The sequence below is a fragment of the Trachemys scripta genome, chromosome 11 (assembly GCF_013100865.1).
Source record: "Trachemys scripta elegans isolate TJP31775 chromosome 11, CAS_Tse_1.0, whole genome shotgun sequence".
Taxonomy (NCBI): domain Eukaryota; kingdom Metazoa; phylum Chordata; order Testudines; family Emydidae; genus Trachemys; species Trachemys scripta.
Window position 1 is genome coordinate 36902932 of NC_048308.1, and position 18581 is coordinate 36921512.

Below are 18581 nucleotides of genomic sequence, written 5' to 3' on the forward strand. Positions count from 1 at the left end.
TAAACTATTTATATCCAAATCCTTGAATTGGATTTAAAAAAAAGAACCAATGGATGTGCAGAATGGGGGCTGGCCTATGTGGTTGAAATAATTTAGAGCCAGGTCTTAGTCGATACAACTATTAGAGAAATGCATTTACAGCTCCATCTGTAGAAAGAAGAAGAATCTAATGGGTGCTGTTTTTGTTTTTGTTTTTTTCTATTTGGGTGAAGAGGCTGTTTAGCGTCCAACACTAGGGCCTTGTCTACATGGGAAAGTTTTACCAGTTATTATGATATAGTTTAACTGCTATCCCCCCACCAGCAGCAGCCTTGTGGACAGTCTTATTTCAGTGTAAGAGGATTTTTTCAGTTTAACTTCCCAAGTGACATAAGCTAAATGGAAAAAGACCACTCTTATACTGTAATAAGGGTGTCTGAACAGTGGGATGACTATGCTGGCTTAAATTCACATCTTAGTTTCTACTAAAAAAATGTTCCCATATAGACAAGGCTTTAAGTAAACTTCACACCTGCCCTTTCCTCAGGCATTGCAGACCTTGGGCCTAATAATCATTTACAGTCAAGAGTGTAAAGTGCCCTTCAGTGAGTGTAAATGTAACTTTAAGGGCTGGTCCACACTAACCCCCCACTTCGAACTAAAATACACAACTCCAGCTACGTTATTCACGTAGCTGAAGTCGAACTATCTTAGTTCGAACTTACCGCGGGTCCACACGCGGCAGGCAGGCTCCCCCGTCGACTCCGTGTACTCCTCTCGCTGAGCAGGAGTACCGGCGTTGACGGCGAGCACTTCCGGGATCGATCCCAGAAGATCGATTGCTTACCGCCGGACCCGGAGGTAAGTATAGACGTTCCCTTAGTGTAAATGAGAATCTGGCCCAATCTATCTGTCTACCTGCTTATAGTAGCACCTTTGGACTCAGCACACCCAGTTGGGCGTTCAAGATGGATTCTTTAGAAATAAAATGACTGTAGGAAGAGAAGTCTGTTTGTTGTACTGACCTTTATGGTACATCACTATTGTGAGATACATGGCATCCTTAAACCTCTTAGAGGTAACATTAATTATAGTAGCAACTTTTCCCTATCCCCTTTGCCTAAACAGCCAGAGCTCAATAGTGTGGTCCTGTCTCCTATGTGACCTTATTCTGTAGTTCAGATAGGAATGCTCAAAATAGTTGCCTGGCCAAAATAGTTCTGAAACTCTTCCCCATCCCTCCAATGGACATCCATGCTGTTCTGATCAGAACATTGATATTTATATCATCACTTGAACTCCCAAAACGTTTGATGTTATCTGTGCTGATGAAGCATTTCTCCTGTGCTATGTTACAGGGTCTTTCCTTTAGCAACTTAAAAATAAATACCATACTTCATAGAGATCTTTTTCTCTATTGATATAAGATGCATACACGACTTTGGGCAAGTGAGAGCATCACAGATTATAAAACCATACTGTCACCTTTAATGGAATCTAGTTGCCTTTGAACCATCTGTATCCTAAATCCAATCTTTTCTTTTGATTTCTTTCCCAATATAAAGTCTGTTGTCTTGATCTAATACTACTTAGGGCTTCATTTCCTTTATATTTTGCATGCAGTCTCCTAAATATCTCCTCAAGGTAAGACACATAGTTACTTTATTGAGAACAATAATTTTTCTACAACTATTTTTAGAGTTAAAAAGAGTGGTCTTAAGCTTTGGAAATGATCGGTGAAGCAAAATCCAGTAAGTGTAGCCCATGTGCTGACAACAGCATTATTTGGTTCAAATATTCATAGTTTATACAAATACCACCTGTTCAGAGCAGATGGTAAACTGCCACAGAGCAAGTTAGCACTAAAATGTTGTTAATGCTCCATGCAAGCCGTGTGCTGGTTGTTTTGTGTAATTTTGTTGAGCTGTAATAGAGCAACACAGTCTGCCTGTGATTGGTAACCCTGGTTATTTTCATTCACAAATTCTGATTTGATTTTCATAAGAACAGCTGTATTGACAGTATAATTGAGACGTGCGAGGAACAATATACTTGCTATCCATATCTACCCTCTAAAATTAACTTTGTGTTCTATGCTGAAATGCCAGGAAGGTGGTATTTTGAGCAATGGCAGTTCAGCTGGGTGAGAGAAAGAATTGCTGGGCATCTAAACAGTCACAGAGGATAATTACAGTAAAAGCTGTGCTATCCGGCTCTTTACCAACCGGAACGCTCTAGAAATCAGCATTTCTGATATCTCCCAATACAAATCTTCAATAGGGTTGCAAAGAGTCCAGATCTGGACAGCGCTCACCTTGGGTGGCTCCCAGGAAGGGGCGACATATCCCTGCTGCTTCTGGGCGGTCACCCCTTGCTAAGAGCCATCCGAAGTGAGCACCACCTGGATCTGGCACCCCAAAACCCCTTCCGCTCCCCAATCCCCTGCCCCGAGCCGCCTCGCGCACCCAAACTCCCTCCCAGAGTCCGTGCCCTGCACCCCCTCCCATGTCCCAGCCCTGAGCCCTCTCCTGCACCCAAACTCCCTCCCTCCATTGGTAAGTATAACTCTTAGTTAACCAGAATTTTTGACTAACCAGCATCTCCCATTTCCCCAACATGTCAGATAACAAAGCTTTTACTGTAATAGCAATCCCAACAGTGGATAGGCAAATACTTCTGTGATCTGTGCCCTCATTATCTCCGACATACTATTTAATTAACTAATTAACTGACAGTGGTAATTTTTCTGTGCATTACAAAAACAGGGCAGCTGTTTTACAGTTTACTTCCTGACCTTCTTCAACATTTCATTTTATTTACAGGAAATGTTAAAAACAGTCAGATTTTTTTCCTCCCATTTTTTTTCCTCCCAGCAGTTTGGGGAGGGAACTCTTTTTTTTTTTTTTTTTTTTTTTTTTTTTTAATCAGTTTTCAAGGTAAATGTATTTTAGTGACTGCTCCATGGACCAAGAGCTGTGTTACCATGCAGAGAATCCTAAACAGAGACCCTGACTCTGTGAGAAGTGTTTAGCAATCTGTGATGATTTAGTAAAAGGCTGGATTAACAGGATTGGAGGGAGTCCTTGTCCTGGCAGGAAGATATAGGTGAAGTACACTTTGTTGCTTAGGGAAGGGGGTTGAGACAAGACCCAGCTATCAGACAGGAGTAATCGATATTAGGGTCAGAGAGATGTCACCCGTATTTTATGGGGCCATTGAAAATCAGCAATTGCCTAGTCATTGCTATTTATACCCTATAGTTGTACTTATAGGCATGAGTCCTTGTCTGTGGTTAGGGGAAAACGGGTTGTTAAACTGTATTTCACTGAAATTCTAACCTTGGCATTTTAGTTTATAGAAGAGAAGAGTGATACCTATGTGGATTTTTTATGTAGAACCTTTCATACATGAGCTGTCTCAAAGCACATTACAAGGTAACTAATTGGATATTGGTAATACAAAGGCAAACATGGCAGCTGTGATGTGGTCTGTTATACCTCATAAACAACTTTGAAAATAAGAAAAATTTTAGTGAAAGAAATAATGCTGGCTGGTACACTGAGCTAATACCATATGTTTCACTAAGTGCTAGGAGATCTTTAATATCTGTATAGACAGTCAGCAAATTTTGGAAGAAAGGACTTTTGTTTTTAAAGGATGGCACTTCAGCCCTCATTGCACTGTCAGGAATGAGTATATGAGTGGAAATCTTGGAGTGGAACTGTAACAATAAGGGGTAAAATAATAAAACAGTAATAAATGCTTCAATACATAGCTTGGAACCAAAGAACCTATTGTACTAATCTTTTCTTTTTCTTCCTTCAAGATGTTCAAAATTGTTAGTGTTTGGGTTTTTTTTATTGTTTTTAAACCAATTTTAAGTAATTCTTGGAAACATAAGAGATCCACAAATTCTTAGTAAATTTGCTGAATGGATTCCCAGTATTTTCTCTGCTTTCTATTCACTACTTTAGTAATTTGGTGATTTAGTACTTTGTTTCTATACTGTAATGTAGTGCTCACTTGAGAGGTGCCAATGATACCCTGTGGAGAATAAGTAGCCTGCACATCCTTCAGATGGTCACTGTTTTTGTATTCTCTCAGCACAGAGAAGGGCAGAAGACACCAGGTTTTGTTTCTGCAGTGCTGCGTGTGTCAGATTTTAGTTTTGTACAACCCAAACGAGGGGTTGCGTGGATCTGGGTTCCATTTTACCTGAATTATTAATATTTGAGTGGTTCAGATCAGAAGATTTGGGTTTGCAAAACCCAAATCCAAACCATGGTGAATCAGATCCAAGTTCCATTGCATCAGAGCGGACAATGCTCAAAGAGGGATGGGGATAAAAGATTATTATCTGGGCTCTTCTCTGTTGTGAAGGACGATGCTGACAAATGGATTAACAAGACTGAAATTCTGCAGGCCAAGTCTGCAGAGCACCCACAATTCCTATTGAAGTCAGTAAGAATTGAGTGTTCAGCACCTCTTAGGGAACTGGCCCTTTGTAAATATAGGTCCCTAATGAACTATTGATAATGTGTATATATACACTAAAGAATGATCTTGAAAAATATTGTACTTTGCTCTCAGATTTGGGATCCAAGACGCTCTGTAAATCACCACTGATGTCTGAGTTTTTATTTCCAGATTGACACAATGGAGATGATGCGACATCCAGAGGAAACAACCAACATGAAGAGACAAACCGTGGCTTCTTATTTTAGGGTATAAAATGTAAATTTTACAAAATGCATTTTGATTACATGAACAGATGATTAATCTAGTATTTGTGCGGCTAAGAGAGAAGTGGACAAGAGAGTATCTCTTGTCCACTCTGATGCCTCCCTAGACTTACAGAACTCTGACTCTTTTTCTTGCTCTTTCTTGTCACTTGACCATGGTGCTTCTCAGAACTGGCCAAAAATCTACTGGTACTAGGATCTAGGGCCTAGACAGTGACTTGCATTCTATGATTTCATAACAAGCTGCAGTTGAATATTCTCCCTCTAAAACACTATGGGCCAAGAATTAAGGCCCGTTTGAGCACACACAACTGACTGTGCAGTTGTATTTGTGCGTACAAATATTATAATTGCAAATACCCAATTGTCCTTGCATCTTTGCTTGTGCAAGTGAGTTACTTTTTAAAATACTGGCCGTATGTCTGTTAATAAATAAGTAAAGTCAATCCATTTTTGCAAGCACCATTACAGAAGATAGAGGTAGTCAATCTGTCTGTAATAATTCTGTGATTGAGTTAACATAGGCTGTGCAGGTGAATTTATTACAATCAAATTGGTACAGAAATGGTGGGGTGGTTATTAAATGGGAGTCAGGTCAGAACACTCCTAAGATATGCTGATCCTGGGTTATTTTTTTGGTTTTAAGTAGTCATTGTAGGCGAGCGTAGCCTAGAGCAGCTCCCAAGCTACTGAAACACAGCACATAGTGGAAGAAGTGTATAGCACAGCACCAGGATCAGGGCAGTTCTAGTGGAAGCTTTATGCCACCTTGGCATACCAACCTGCCTGTGTTCTGTGGATTCTGGCAGTACCCAAGGATTTTGCTCTTTATAGTGTTCACAAATATTTTGCAAACTGATCCTGATTTCAGTGAAGTCTTTGTTTTTCAAAATTGTTTGCTGGATGATTTGGAGAAACAGTTTCCTATGGGTTGTTTGGAAACTGTTCAATTCAACTATTCACTGTTAGAACGAGTGATTGTTTATCTTATGCTACGTCTACACTATGGGGGGGATCGATTTCAGATATGCAAATTCAGCTACGGGAATAGCGTAGCTGAATTCGACGTATCTGATCCAACTTACCCCGCTGTGAGGACAGTGGCAAATCGACCGCCGTGGCTCCCCCGTCAACGGCGCTTACTCCTACCTGGGCTGGTGGAGTACGCGCGTCGATTCGGGGATCAATTATTGCGTCCCGATGAGACGCGATAAATCGATCCCCGAGAGATCGATTTTCTACCGCCTATCCGGGCGGCTAGTGAAGACCAGCCCTAAGTAATATGTTATTGTTTCTGCTCCCTGAATGGCTGACTGCAACTTTAAAGCAGGAACATAATTAACTGTCTTCTTGCTCACAGCCAAATGGCAATACTGTTCATTCACAAATACACTTGTTTGCATGTAAATATAGGTATTTGCATACAGGCCAGCCGTTTCTTAACCATTAATTAACATCAGGGGTGAAAGTAACTTAAGGGACTTACTGGTATGCAAGGCCAGGGTCCTGAAAAAAGGGGGGTGGGACCCTCAACCGGAAGGGGAGGGGCTTCAGGCAGAAGGGACAGGGTATTTAAATCCCTGGGCCCTTTAAATTGCTGCCGCTACCCTGGGGCTCCGGCAGTGATTTAAAGGGCCCAGGGCGCCAGCTGCAGTAGCAGCAGCCGGGAGCCCTGGGCCCTTTAAATCACCACTAAAGCCCGATGGTATCGGTAGTGGCAGTGGCCGGGAGCCCCAGGGCTCTGGCGATGATTTAAAGGGCCCGGGGCTCTGGCCGCTGCCGCTACCCCAGGGTTCCAGCAGTGGGGCTCTGGTGGTGATTTAAAGGGCCAAGGGCTCTGGCTGCTGCTGGGAGCCCCAGGCCCTTTAAATCGCCACCGGAGCCCTGGGGCTCCCAGCTGCTGCCACTACCCTGGGGCTCTGGCAGTGATTTAAAGGGCCAGGGCCCTTTTAAATTGCTGGCCTGGGGAAGCTTCCCCCGCCAGTACGGTCGGCTATGTACCGGCTCTTGCCAGTACACCGTACCGGACTGGACCGGTTTACTTTCACCTCCGAGTAACATCCATTCACAGGAATGTTTTCAAATAGTGACTGATGAGGAGGCAGGAACCTTATTAAGTTGCATATGGTATTTTTGAAAACCAAAAATGTTTTCCAGTATTCTGCCAGCTCTTGATTTTATAGTTTGGATTAAGCTTCATAGTAAAGAAATTATTATAATTGATTTACCTCCAGACTATTAGTTACTTTTACTTCAAGCACAATAATAGGTTCAGACCTTGTCCAGGTATCCTGGGGTATGTAAGTCTGAGCATGTCAAACTCTAAAGATTTTCTTTATTGGGGCCTGATTTGGCAAGGTATTTTACATATGTGAGTGTAATTTTAAACATGTGAGTAGCTGCTGGGACTATATTTATTGCAGTCCCTGGAACTCTCAGTTAAAATTACATGATCAAGTGCCTGTGAATGGGGGCCAAGATGGCGCATCAATATTGGAATCACTGATATGAAATTGCCCTTTTCATAAGCACTGCTTCTGTAGTTTGAAAGTCCAGAAATTACATGACACTGGGTGGTGAACTCCATTTGTATTATGTATTGAACTGTGGCTCAACTTGCCTGAGGGCAACCTAACATAATGCTTTACAGACAGCTGCCCTGTCCAGGAAGGAAGAACTATCACTAAGAATCCATCAAGACTGCAAACTGGGGCCATTCAACTTTGATTACCTCTCAACTGTTGCCCCACACCTTGAAACAATATTTTTTCTATATGGGGACTTGTGGGTGTGGGGACAATGAAGGTGGGGGCAGGGCAAGCATGGTAGGCAGGGGTTGAAGCTTTCAAAGTTAAGCACATGACATAGAAACAGAGACCCTATTTAAGAGCAGGGTGTTGCTCTGTGTGTGTGCGGGGGGGAGGGGGGGGGGGAGGGCTGACCATCATCACATATAGGAAAGACTTGCAGGAGGATGAGAGCAGCAGTGAATGCCTAACCTGCACCACTGACAGGCCTCATACTCACAGAAGGGGTGAGATCAGGTCAGGGGAGGATGCACCTCAGGATTTCAGTCTTCAAAGATCTGTAATTCTCAAATGTTTTAAGGGTAAAGTTTCTGTGGTTAAGAAGTTCCTTTGCTAAGCCTGTGTTCCTTGCTGGCCTGCTATATTGTTCTTGGATTGGTTGAACTAAAAGCCCAGACTGGCCACAGCCTAGATCAGGGGAGGGCAAACTACAGTACAGGGGCCGCATCCGGCCCTTCAGACATTTTAATCTGGCCTTCGAGCTCCTGCTGGGGAGTGGGGTCAGGGACTTGCCCTACTCCGGTACTTCAGCCGGGGAGCAGTATCGAGGGCTTGTCCCACTCCGCATGTCTCCCAAAAGCAGCAGCATGTCCCTGCTCCGGCACCTACATGAAGATATGGGCAGGCTGCTCCGCATGCTGCCCCTGCCCCAAGTACCGCCCCCGCAGCTCCCATTGGCAAGGAACCATGGTAGGCCGCTGCTTCCGGGAGCTGCTTGAGGTAAGTGCTGCCTGGATTCTGCACCCCTGACCCCCCCTACACTCCATCCCCTGCCCCAGCCCTGATCCCCCTCCTGCCCTCCGAACCTCTCGGTCCCAGCCTGGAGCACCCTCCTGCATCTCCAACCTCTCATGCCCAGCTGGAGCCCTCACCCTCTCCCTCACCCCATGCTCCAATTTCATGAGCATTCATGGCCCGCCATACACTTTCCATACTCAGATATGACCCTCGGGCCAAAAGGTTTGCCCACCCCTGGCCTATATGGAACTCTGGGGAAGCATACTGGGGGGGTTCAGGAGGTCTGAGACACTGATTTTGGGGTCTAGACCAGCTGAATGGCAGTACCTAAATCCTAAAGAAGGTTGTCAGACAAGAGGTTTGATCTTGGGAATGTGCCGTGTAGACCCAGAACTAGAAACAGTGACTAGACTCTATACAGATCAAGTTGGCTTGGATTAGCATGGGATTCAGTCATTGGATCCACTTGCGACAGATTGGTGATCAGACAGTGAGGTACTCAGCCAGATTATAACAGTACCCATGTTATAGAAGTATCCATGAGTAGCAGATATTTTAATTACTTAAATATATATTTCATTCTAGTAAAATTTGGTATGTTCTTTGTTATATTGCTTGACCAAATATGATGGATGTTAGAATTCATCAAAAGTTTGTAAAAATTGAATTTTTCAACAGAAAATGTCTAAATGGAAATTTGCACCAAAAATCAATTTTCATCAAAATTTTTAGTGTGTTCCTCAAACAACTAAAAAATTTCGGTTTCCAATAATTGTTAAAATAATTTAGTTTTTGTTTGTTTGTGGCATCTGAAAACTGGGGGTAGGGTTGGGACTGGTTTTTGGATGTTTGGCGCTTAGGTAAAAATGAAAAAAGTCAAAGAAAGACTTGAATGAAAATGAAAAAAAAATTAATGAAAACATTTTCTTAGAAAAAGAAATAATTTCCCAGCCTTTCTATGTGATATCTTCAGGCATGTACATATAGTTATGAATATATATTGCTTCTTTAAAATAATTGTACTGGGGTCTCTTGTCAATTGTATGTTTTTTTTGTGCTTTCATTGCTAGTATTCTCTGATGGATCTTTTATCCAAAATGGTGGTTGGACAACCTCATTTTGTCCGCTGTATTAAACCAAATGATGACCGAGAGGCATTGAAATTTTCCCAAGAAAGAGTTCTAGTACAACTACGGTACACAGGAATTCTAGAAACTGTCAAGATACGTCAACAAGGTTATTCTCACCGCATCCTCTTTGAAGAGTTTGTGAAAAGGTAAAACAGGTCTCTTTTTGTAACATGATTCTCCCTTTAAGACTCCATTCAGTAGACTGTGAGTTCTTGGACACACTGTGTTTTGTTGCAGAAGATTCAGTAAATGTTGGATTGTACACCTAGGGCCTGATTCTGCTCCCAATTGCGACACTGAAAACTGGCATAACCCCGCTGAGGTCAATGAAGTTACACTGGTATAAAACCAGTGTAAGTGAGACCAAAATCAAGCTCTTAATGCTCTATACGAAAAAATGTTCCCATCATGTGTCCCTGTGACATGTGTAAATGAACACTTGTATTACAAGTACAGAGAAATTAATCACCTTTGACCATTATAAAAAGACATGGTTAGAGATGGAACTAACACAAACCTTTATACAAAATCTCTCAGAGCAGAGTGTTCAGTCTTGTCTACATTAGAAAGTTTTGTTGGCAAAAGCTACCTTTTGCCAACAAAACAGGGGAGGTGTACACACTACAAAGCTATTTTTGGCGGCAAAACAAAACCACCTCAAGGAGAGGCATAAAGCTTTTTGCAGCGAAGTTAAAGCAATAAAGTGTCAGTGTAGACACTGCTGTTTGTTTTGTCGACAGAACTGGCTTCCACCAGTATCCCACAATGCCTGCCATGACCACTCTGCTCACTGTTTTGATCTCTGCTGCCATGCAGGCATGCGCCCCTCCCCTTACAAAGCTCCAAGTATCGGACAGCTGAGCCTGCTGCTCTCTTTGGGGAACAAAGAGCAAATCATTAGCGTGGAATGCTCCTGTTCTGCCCTGCACTAGGAACACAGCAGCAGGCAGACTGCTGGTGCGGGGAGTGTGTGTGTGGGGGGTCTGCTGGGCTGCTGTGACATTCCTCAGCATGGAGGGCTCACAGAGCTGCTTAGGATGCTGCTCCAGGCAGCTGAGAGAGTGGGAGAACTCAGAGGGAATTACAGAACCACAGGTAGGCAGAGCAGGCTGCTTTGGGAGAGACTGCTGTGCCGAGCAGAGCTGGGGGCTGACGTGGGGGTTGTCCCCTCCCCCTGCCTCCGGATAGGTTGGTCAGCCTGCTATCTTCCCTGTCCCAGACACACCACTCTCCTCTCCCTCCCCCCACACACTTCAGCTGAAAAGAGGGCTGACAATCTACTAGGATGCCCCTGGAAGGATGGGATTGAGAAACCTGCATAATGTGACACCGTACCTGCCCCATGAGGCATTGCAAACCCTTCCCAAAGCACCCTGCGGCCAGTTGCAGAGTGGGATAGCTACCACAGTGCACTGCTCTCTGTGTCGATGCAAGAGCTGTTAGTGTGGATGCACTCTGCTGACACAAACACCTAATGTGGACGTGCAACAGCGGTTTTAATTAAAGTGCTTTAATTAAAGCATCATAATTTTTGCCGGCAAAACTTTGTAGTGTAGACAAGGATTCTATCTCAGGCTGTCTGCACAGCACTAATCAAATAGTGGCAAAAAACTAACCACACCCCATCAGACATTTTTCACCATTGGTGATTTCTGCTACATGACAACATTGCAGTGGCTTTGTGGATATTTGCTCATTCAGCTAGATCAGGGGTTCTCAAACTGGGGTTCGGGACCCCTCAGGGGGTTGTGAGATTATTACGTGGGGGGTCGTGACCTGTCAGCCGCCACTCCAAACCCTGCTTTGCCTCCAGCATTTATAATGGTGTTAAATATATTAAAAAGTGTTTTTAATTTATTGTCAGGTTTCAGAGTAGCAGCCGTGTTAGTCTGTATCCGCAAAAAGAAGAACAGGAGTACTTGTGGCACCCTAGAGACTAGTCTCTAGGGTGCCACAAGTACTCCTGTTCTTCTTTTAATTTATTGTGGAGCTCGCACTCAGAGGCTTGCTATGTGAAAGGGCTCACCAGTACAAAAGTTTGAGAACCACTGAGGTAGATGAATGTAAAAAATGATTTATAAATGTTTTTGTGACTAAAAACATCGTTTGATTTGCTGTAGGTTTTTCTACATATGAACGTTATAGCATTCTGAGTTGAAGTTTGAATTTAAATTGATATAACAATGTAACTCCCATGTAGACACTCTTAATCCTGCAGAAGAGCACCTTTTTGGCTTAGTTTATGTCACTTTGGAAGGGGTTTAAGCTACACTGAAAAAGCCTCATTCAGGAATGAGGGCCTATTCTGGAATACGAGTGTCCATATGGGGGTTATAATTACACCTTTACCCCGATATAACGCGACCCGATATAACACGAATTCAGATATAACACGGTAAAGCAGCGCTCCAGCGGGGCAGGGCTGCGCACTTCAGCGGATCAAAGCAAGTTTGATATAATGCGGTTTCACCTATAACGGTAAGATTTTTTGGCTTCCGAGGACAGTGTTATATCAGGATAGAGGTGTATATTGGTTTCACTATATTGGTGTCGTTATAGTTATAGCTAGGAAAACCCTGCGACTTGTGAGCATTCTGACAGCCTCTGGATATTTGTGAAAATGTTTGTCTCCTAGAAGCATCATGAATTTTAACACAAGTGTTTATTGACCTGAACATTTGTAGTGGAAGTACCATAATTAATTATCTGTAAATCAACCCTGGATGTCTTTCTAAAAGTTGTTCAGACAGAAGTTCTGGGCTTAATGCAGGAATCATTGGGTGAAATTCCGTGGTCTGTGTTATGCAGGAGTCAGTCTAAATGGTCTTAATGGTCCCTTCTAGCTTTAAAAATCTCTGAATCTGTGAATTATTTGCTATTCATTATTCTCCTGTTTAAAATATTTGTCATCTAGTCAGGGATCAGAACCAGTACCAGGTGACAATGTTAGCAGTGAATAGCTAAAGCAAACACTTCACAAATAACTCATAGTCTGAAAATTGCTCATCCAGACAATACAGAGAATATTCATGAATCCAATCAAAGAAAACCAAAAATTCATGAACAATCACTAACTAAATTTTTAATGACTTGTTATGCTAAGGGTACGTCTACACTGGCACTTCGTTGGCCAAAAAGCACCGATGTGAACAGCACTTTGCCAGCAGGAGCGCTCTCCTACTAACAAAGCCGATGCTGCTTGTGGGGGGTGGGAGCTTTTTGTCAGTAGGAGAGCTCTCTCTGCAGACAAACAGCATCTACACTGTGCGGCTTTTCGTGGCACAGCTGTAGCGGAACAGCCAGGTTGCTAAAAGCTGCGTAGTGTAGCCATACCCTTAATGAATATACAATAAGAAAATAGATTGTGAAGGAAGAGAGCAAGAAAATAAAACAAGAAACAGATTTTTCAGGTAGGAAGAGTTCTCTGTTTACTAAAAGCACTCTACATTTCAAGTCTAATTCTTCACTCATTATACCAGTTTTACATTGGTGTAATTCCATTGATTTCACAGGGGTTAGACCAGGCCCTTCATCTTTGTAGTGTTTTATGAACATTAACTAATCCTCAAAGCACTTCTGAAGAGAGGTGAGGGAGAATTAATTGGCTTGATTTTTCTCTCATTTACACCTGAGTACATCAGGATCGGGGCCGGCTCCAGCATTTCTGCCACCCCAAGCAAAAAAAAAAAGTCGCGATCGGTGACGGCAATTGGAAAAAAAAAAAAAAGCCGTGATCGGCAGCGGCAGTTCAGTGGCAGGTCCTTCGCTCCTAGAGGGAGCGAAGGATCTGCCGCCCCAAAATTGCCGCAGGTGCCGCCCCTCTCCCTTGTCCGTCCCAAGCACCTGCTTGTTAAGCTGGTGCCTGGAGCCGGCCCTGATCAGGATTACCTCTCTTGAAATGTAGCTGTAAATTGAATGGAGAACAGGGCCAGTATTATCAGCAGGCTTCTCCTCTATAAATTTACAGAATTAGAACACAACCTTGAAAAGCCATGGTAAATCTAACACAATGCCAATTGCAGATTTGCCATCAATGCAGACAGGTGCAAGTTGTGTTTAACATCTTGTCAAAGGGTCCTTAGGTTTGTGGTCTAACTTGATGTAATTTTCTAGTGAAGAGAATCTAAGTAGGGAAAATGAGAGCCAAGAGATAGTTGATTTGCCCAACACCATAGGGCACTCAGTATTCGAGCTCAGAATATAGGCCAGGAGTTTCTTGCTCCAGCCCTGTCTTCAGACCACACCTTCCCACTTCTCTTAAAACAATTTCCATATCCCCTATGTAAATTTTTTTAAGCTTTGCTAATTATTTTTATAGGTAGAAGAGAAAGCAGGCTCCCTTAACTAGCAGCTCTGATTAGTCAAGTGTTTTTAGGCATTGAAGTAGTTGAAGACATAAAAATATTTGAGAAAACAGGTCAAATGCTAAAGAGATTGGCACTTCTTTGTTCATAATCAAAAAGCTATTAAGAACAAGAGTTTCAAAATGTCAGTAAATCTGAGGATATCAAAGATTTTCTAAGCCAGCAAGTTAATTGGTATTTTGATCCTTTTGAGCAACTTAACAACAAAATAGATGAGCCAGCAGTTTCCCCCCCTTGATGTTATTAAACAAATAGGTGTGCTTCTTATCTTCCTGTTCAATAGTGGTGTTTTGTAAACTCTTAGCAGGAAATCTGAGGACAAAACAATCAAAGTCAGGGAGCAGAGCCATTCAGGGTTTATCAGGTGGAGGTAAATAAAAGATAAAGTCTTGTTTAATGTTATTCTTTTCTGTCTTCTGTTTTCAAGTAGAACAGATTATTTCATAGTGTTGCAGACCTGGAAGATAGTTTATTGGGTTTAAAAACAGATAGTGAAAAAGAGCTTAATTCTCACCCATTCACACACTGCTTCCTTAACCAAGGATACAACTGTCTGTTATAAAATATATATCTATGTATATCCCTTCCCTTGAAGTAGAAAAGAAGTAATCCATTAGCCATATAAACACAACTGAATAGTATCACTTCCAAGATCCTCACAAGCATGTGAAAATGTGATATTAAGTGTTGTATAACAAGTTAGGGAGGAAAAAATAAAAGATAGTTGTGATTTTCTTATTCCTTACCTTCTTCTCTGGTTTCCTATCCTTTGTCATAGACTGTCTCACTCCAGGATTGTGACAGGGCACACTACTGTTCTGCTTTTCCTGAGAGCATTGCCTCCTCAATGGCAGAATGATGATATTATTATTATATCACTGGGATGGCCCATGCAGGTCCTGATTGTGCTAGACACTGTACAATATGCAAAAAGATACACTGTTGGTCTCAAAAAGTTTACAATCCATAGCCTTGATCTTACAACTCCAGCTACCCAAGATGGCTCATGAACCTGTAGAGGCACCATTGACATTAATAGATTCCCTAGGGCACAAGGATCCACCCACACAAATTCTGTGATAGGATTGGGTTTTACGGGGGAGGAGGGAGAAAGAGGAGTGGAAACCACTGCATTTAGTACTGCTCTGCCATTCTAAATCCCTAATATGTTTTCATCAATATATGCAATCCTCAAGCCATGTCCCCTCAATATGTGCTTTTGTCTAATCTCATTCATTAATTCAAGAACAGGTGAATGAAATTAAAAGGCAACACATTTACAACTGAGAAAAGGATATACTTATTTAAAAAAAAATCAGACTGTGGAACTGATTTCCACAAGGTATTTATAAGGCTCCACAAATCTAGAACCTGGGCTTGTAGAGCTCCTAGGTAGCTGACATCTCCAGACTGCCACCCCAGAGCAGCTCTGACCAACTTGCACTCCACTTCCCATGAATCGCTGTGGACTCAAACCATGGGACGTTCTGTCTTGAGGGTTTGACAGAGAGCAGCCTCATAGCTCCCTGCCCTATATAAACCCAAGGGGCATTCCAGGACATGTGCGGGCAACAGTTTGCATCTCCTGTAGCTGCCATGACCATTCCTTCTCGGTGCATCTGAATTCCTGGATTTGACCTTGGCTTGATTTGGATTTTGCCTCCTGGCTCAGACCCTGAAACTTGGCTCAGTCTCTGGCCCATGGTATTTACTCTGGCCTGCAACCTGACCATAAACTCCATCACTACTCTCAGCCTCAGGTTTTCCCCTGCTGTGACTCTTGGCCCTGACTGCCCTTGTTGGGATCTTGACATCATCAAGGACAAGAGATTAGTGCGATAAAATAGATTGGATATTTATATGAATAATAAAAACATCCTCAGTTACACTAGATACTTATTTAAAAAGTAATATAAACCATCCTGCTTCCAGTGGTAGTTTTGGAAGAAATGTCCCTTATATAGGCAGTTTAATCCATAATCATCCACTGTGGGATGATGTGGGATCTCTCTGGTCCACAGATCTGGTTTGGTATTGCAGCTCCTATGGTTTGTTTGGTTTTTCAAATGGAGAGCACTTCAGATTGGAAAACTTGGAGTGAAATCCTGATCCAATTGAAGCCAATGGGAGTTTAGTTATTGATTCAATGAAGCCAATATTTCATCCTAAATTCTGTAATAAGTGGCAAAGTGATTGGCACTCTTCCTTCTGAGTCAGCACTGAACCAGTGCCCCAACATGATGTTTGGGGACATGGCTTTAGTGTCCTGGCCCCATTGAAGTCAGTGGGAGTTTTGTCATTGACTCCAGTGGGATCAGGATTTCACCTAGTCGGTCTACCCAAATGTCTCTTGTAAATTAAATGTGATAAACGATTGTATCTTCCAGATCGTGTTCCTGGACTCTTGCCATGTGTTGTGCACTGTTAAACAGCTGCAGGGTAGAATTTTACTCCAGAGAGGTTTGCAATCGATAGATGGACAAAAATGACTGCCTATGTGCAAATATGTACAGAGTCACTCATGAGTTATGTAGAGCACCACTGAAACTGTTACACCACACCACACATGCATGTAATCTGCGTGGGTATGTCTACACCTAGAGCTGGGGGAAAGGGGTGTTTCCCAGGCTGAGGAGATACACTTGTGTTAGTTCTCACCAAGCTAGCTTGCTAACAATAGAGGGTAGCTGCAGGCAGAGTGAGCTGCGGGAAGGTCCAGCTGCCCCGAGTTTGTATCTGTCTGAGACCCTAGGCACACGTACTCAGGGCAGTTAGCTCATTCCACTGCTTGCACCACTCCAGCTACACTCTTTTTGTAGTACACTGGCTTAATGACAGCTAGTGTGAGTGTCTCTCTTCGACCTGTGAACCACACCCCAGGTTGAAGGGTAGACAAACCCTGTTTGCCACATCCTTTACAGAAGAACTGTTTTAGCGATTTTGTAGAGGGATTTTTAAAAAGTCTTAAAAATATTTTTGCTGGTACATTTTTCCACATTTTCCACCGGTAAAGCCAGAGTCCCTTAGAACCAGGTGTTCAACTGTACAGGCATTAGAATGAGAGAAAAATCATAGCCAATACAACTTAGAAATCTCTGAAAATTATAGTTTTTTACATGCACAAAAATGCCATGATTTGAAGGTCCAATATCTCAGGACCTACCAGGGCTAAGAACAAACATTGTGTCCTGTTGGGAAGTTAGGAATCTCCCCTCATAGCTAGGGATCACCTCATAATGGGTTGAGATACTGGACCTGAAAACTTTCACTGAACATTGTCCATTCTGCACTTCATACCAGTGTACTTTGGGGCAGAGATTTGACTGTGGGAGGGAAAGGGTTAATCATTTCTTTGGTTGTTCGAAATGGCAGCTCTATGCAGCTGCTCAGAGGTCTGGAGTGTTAGAAATGGACCTTTCTGAGATAGGCTACAGACCTAGTAGTCATAGGTGGATGATAAATGCAGTTTATCATATGAGGGGGCCAAAAAGAAAACGTCAAATGTTTAATTAAAGGTCAGTTTAATCTAATGTGGGACAACAAACACTCAAATTCCTCAATCATAGTCATAGGGTTACTGGACGGTGCCACTCCACTGCATTTACATACCTTAGTGTGATTGCATTTCTTTTACGTTTAAGGTTAACTCTAAATTTCCCAGGTTTATAATGCCTGATTTTGGGATAAATACAACTTTGTAATGTTGTTTTACCCTAAATTACTAAATTACTTAATCTTAACTCCATTTTAACATATTGTTTGGGAATATTATAAATATATGTGTTTGCACATCAGGCAGCATAGTTTGTAAAGCAATGTAGGAACCATTTGGTTCAAAAAGGCTATATAAATATAATTATCATTATACATTATACATTCAAAGTGTATCTGTATAAACCTTCTGAAGAAGGATTGCCTTCTCTTTAGCTTGCAGTCTTGCTGCTCTTACAAATGTGACTAGTCAAGTATTTTTAGGTGCTAAATAACCGAATACATACAATACACAGGAATTTTGCAAATGGGAACAGGCAAATTTAGAAAATAAAATATTCCTTTTTGCACCAGGTTGCATCTATGTTCAAATGTTTTTACTTCAAAATATTTAGACAACAGACTTGCATCAAAATTAGCAGCCAAAAGTTTGTTACTGGAAACTCAGCACTGCAGTTTATTTCCTATTTTATTTTAACTAATTATTATCATAGACTCATAGAAATATAGAACTGGAAGGGGCCTCGAGAGATCATCTAGTCCAGTCCCCTGCACTCAAGGTAGGAATAAGTATTGTCTAGACCAGGGGTCGGCAACGTTCGGCACGCGGCTCGCCAGGGTAAGCATCCTAGCGGGCCGGGCCAGTTTATTTACCTGCTGACGCGGCAGGTTCGGCCGATCGCGGCCCCCACTGGCCACGGTTCACTGTCCCGGGCCAATGGGGGTGGTGGGAAGCCGTGGCCAGCACATCCCTCGGCCCGCGCCACTTCCCGCTGCCTCCATTGGCCTGGCATGGTGAACCGCAGCCAGTGGGGGCCGCGATCGGCCGAACCTGCCGTGTCAGCAGGTAAATAAACTGGCCCGGCCCGCTAGGATGCTTACCCTGGCGAGCCGTGTGCTGAACGTTGCCGACCCCTGGTCTAGACCATCCCTGACAGGTGTTTGTCCAACCTGCTCTTAAAAATCCCCAATGATGGAGATTCCACAACCTCCCTAGGCAATTTATTCCAGTGCTTAACCACTCTGACAATTAGGAAGTTTTTCCTAATGCCCAACCTAAACCGCCCTTGCTGCAATTTAAGCCCATTGCTTCTTGTCCTATCCTCAGAA

General features: G+C 42.8%; 1 protein-coding gene across 1 annotated transcript in view; it reads left to right on the plus strand.

Moving 5' to 3' along the window:
• Positions 1-18581, plus strand: part of MYO3B (myosin IIIB) — a 319441-nt gene that overhangs the window by 192284 nt on the left and 108576 nt on the right. The window contains exons 24-25 of the mRNA XM_034786511.1: positions 4627-4704; positions 9337-9542. Of these exons, the coding sequence (XP_034642402.1) occupies positions 4627-4704; positions 9337-9542 (284 nt within the window). The remainder of the gene's footprint in view (positions 1-4626; positions 4705-9336; positions 9543-18581) is intronic.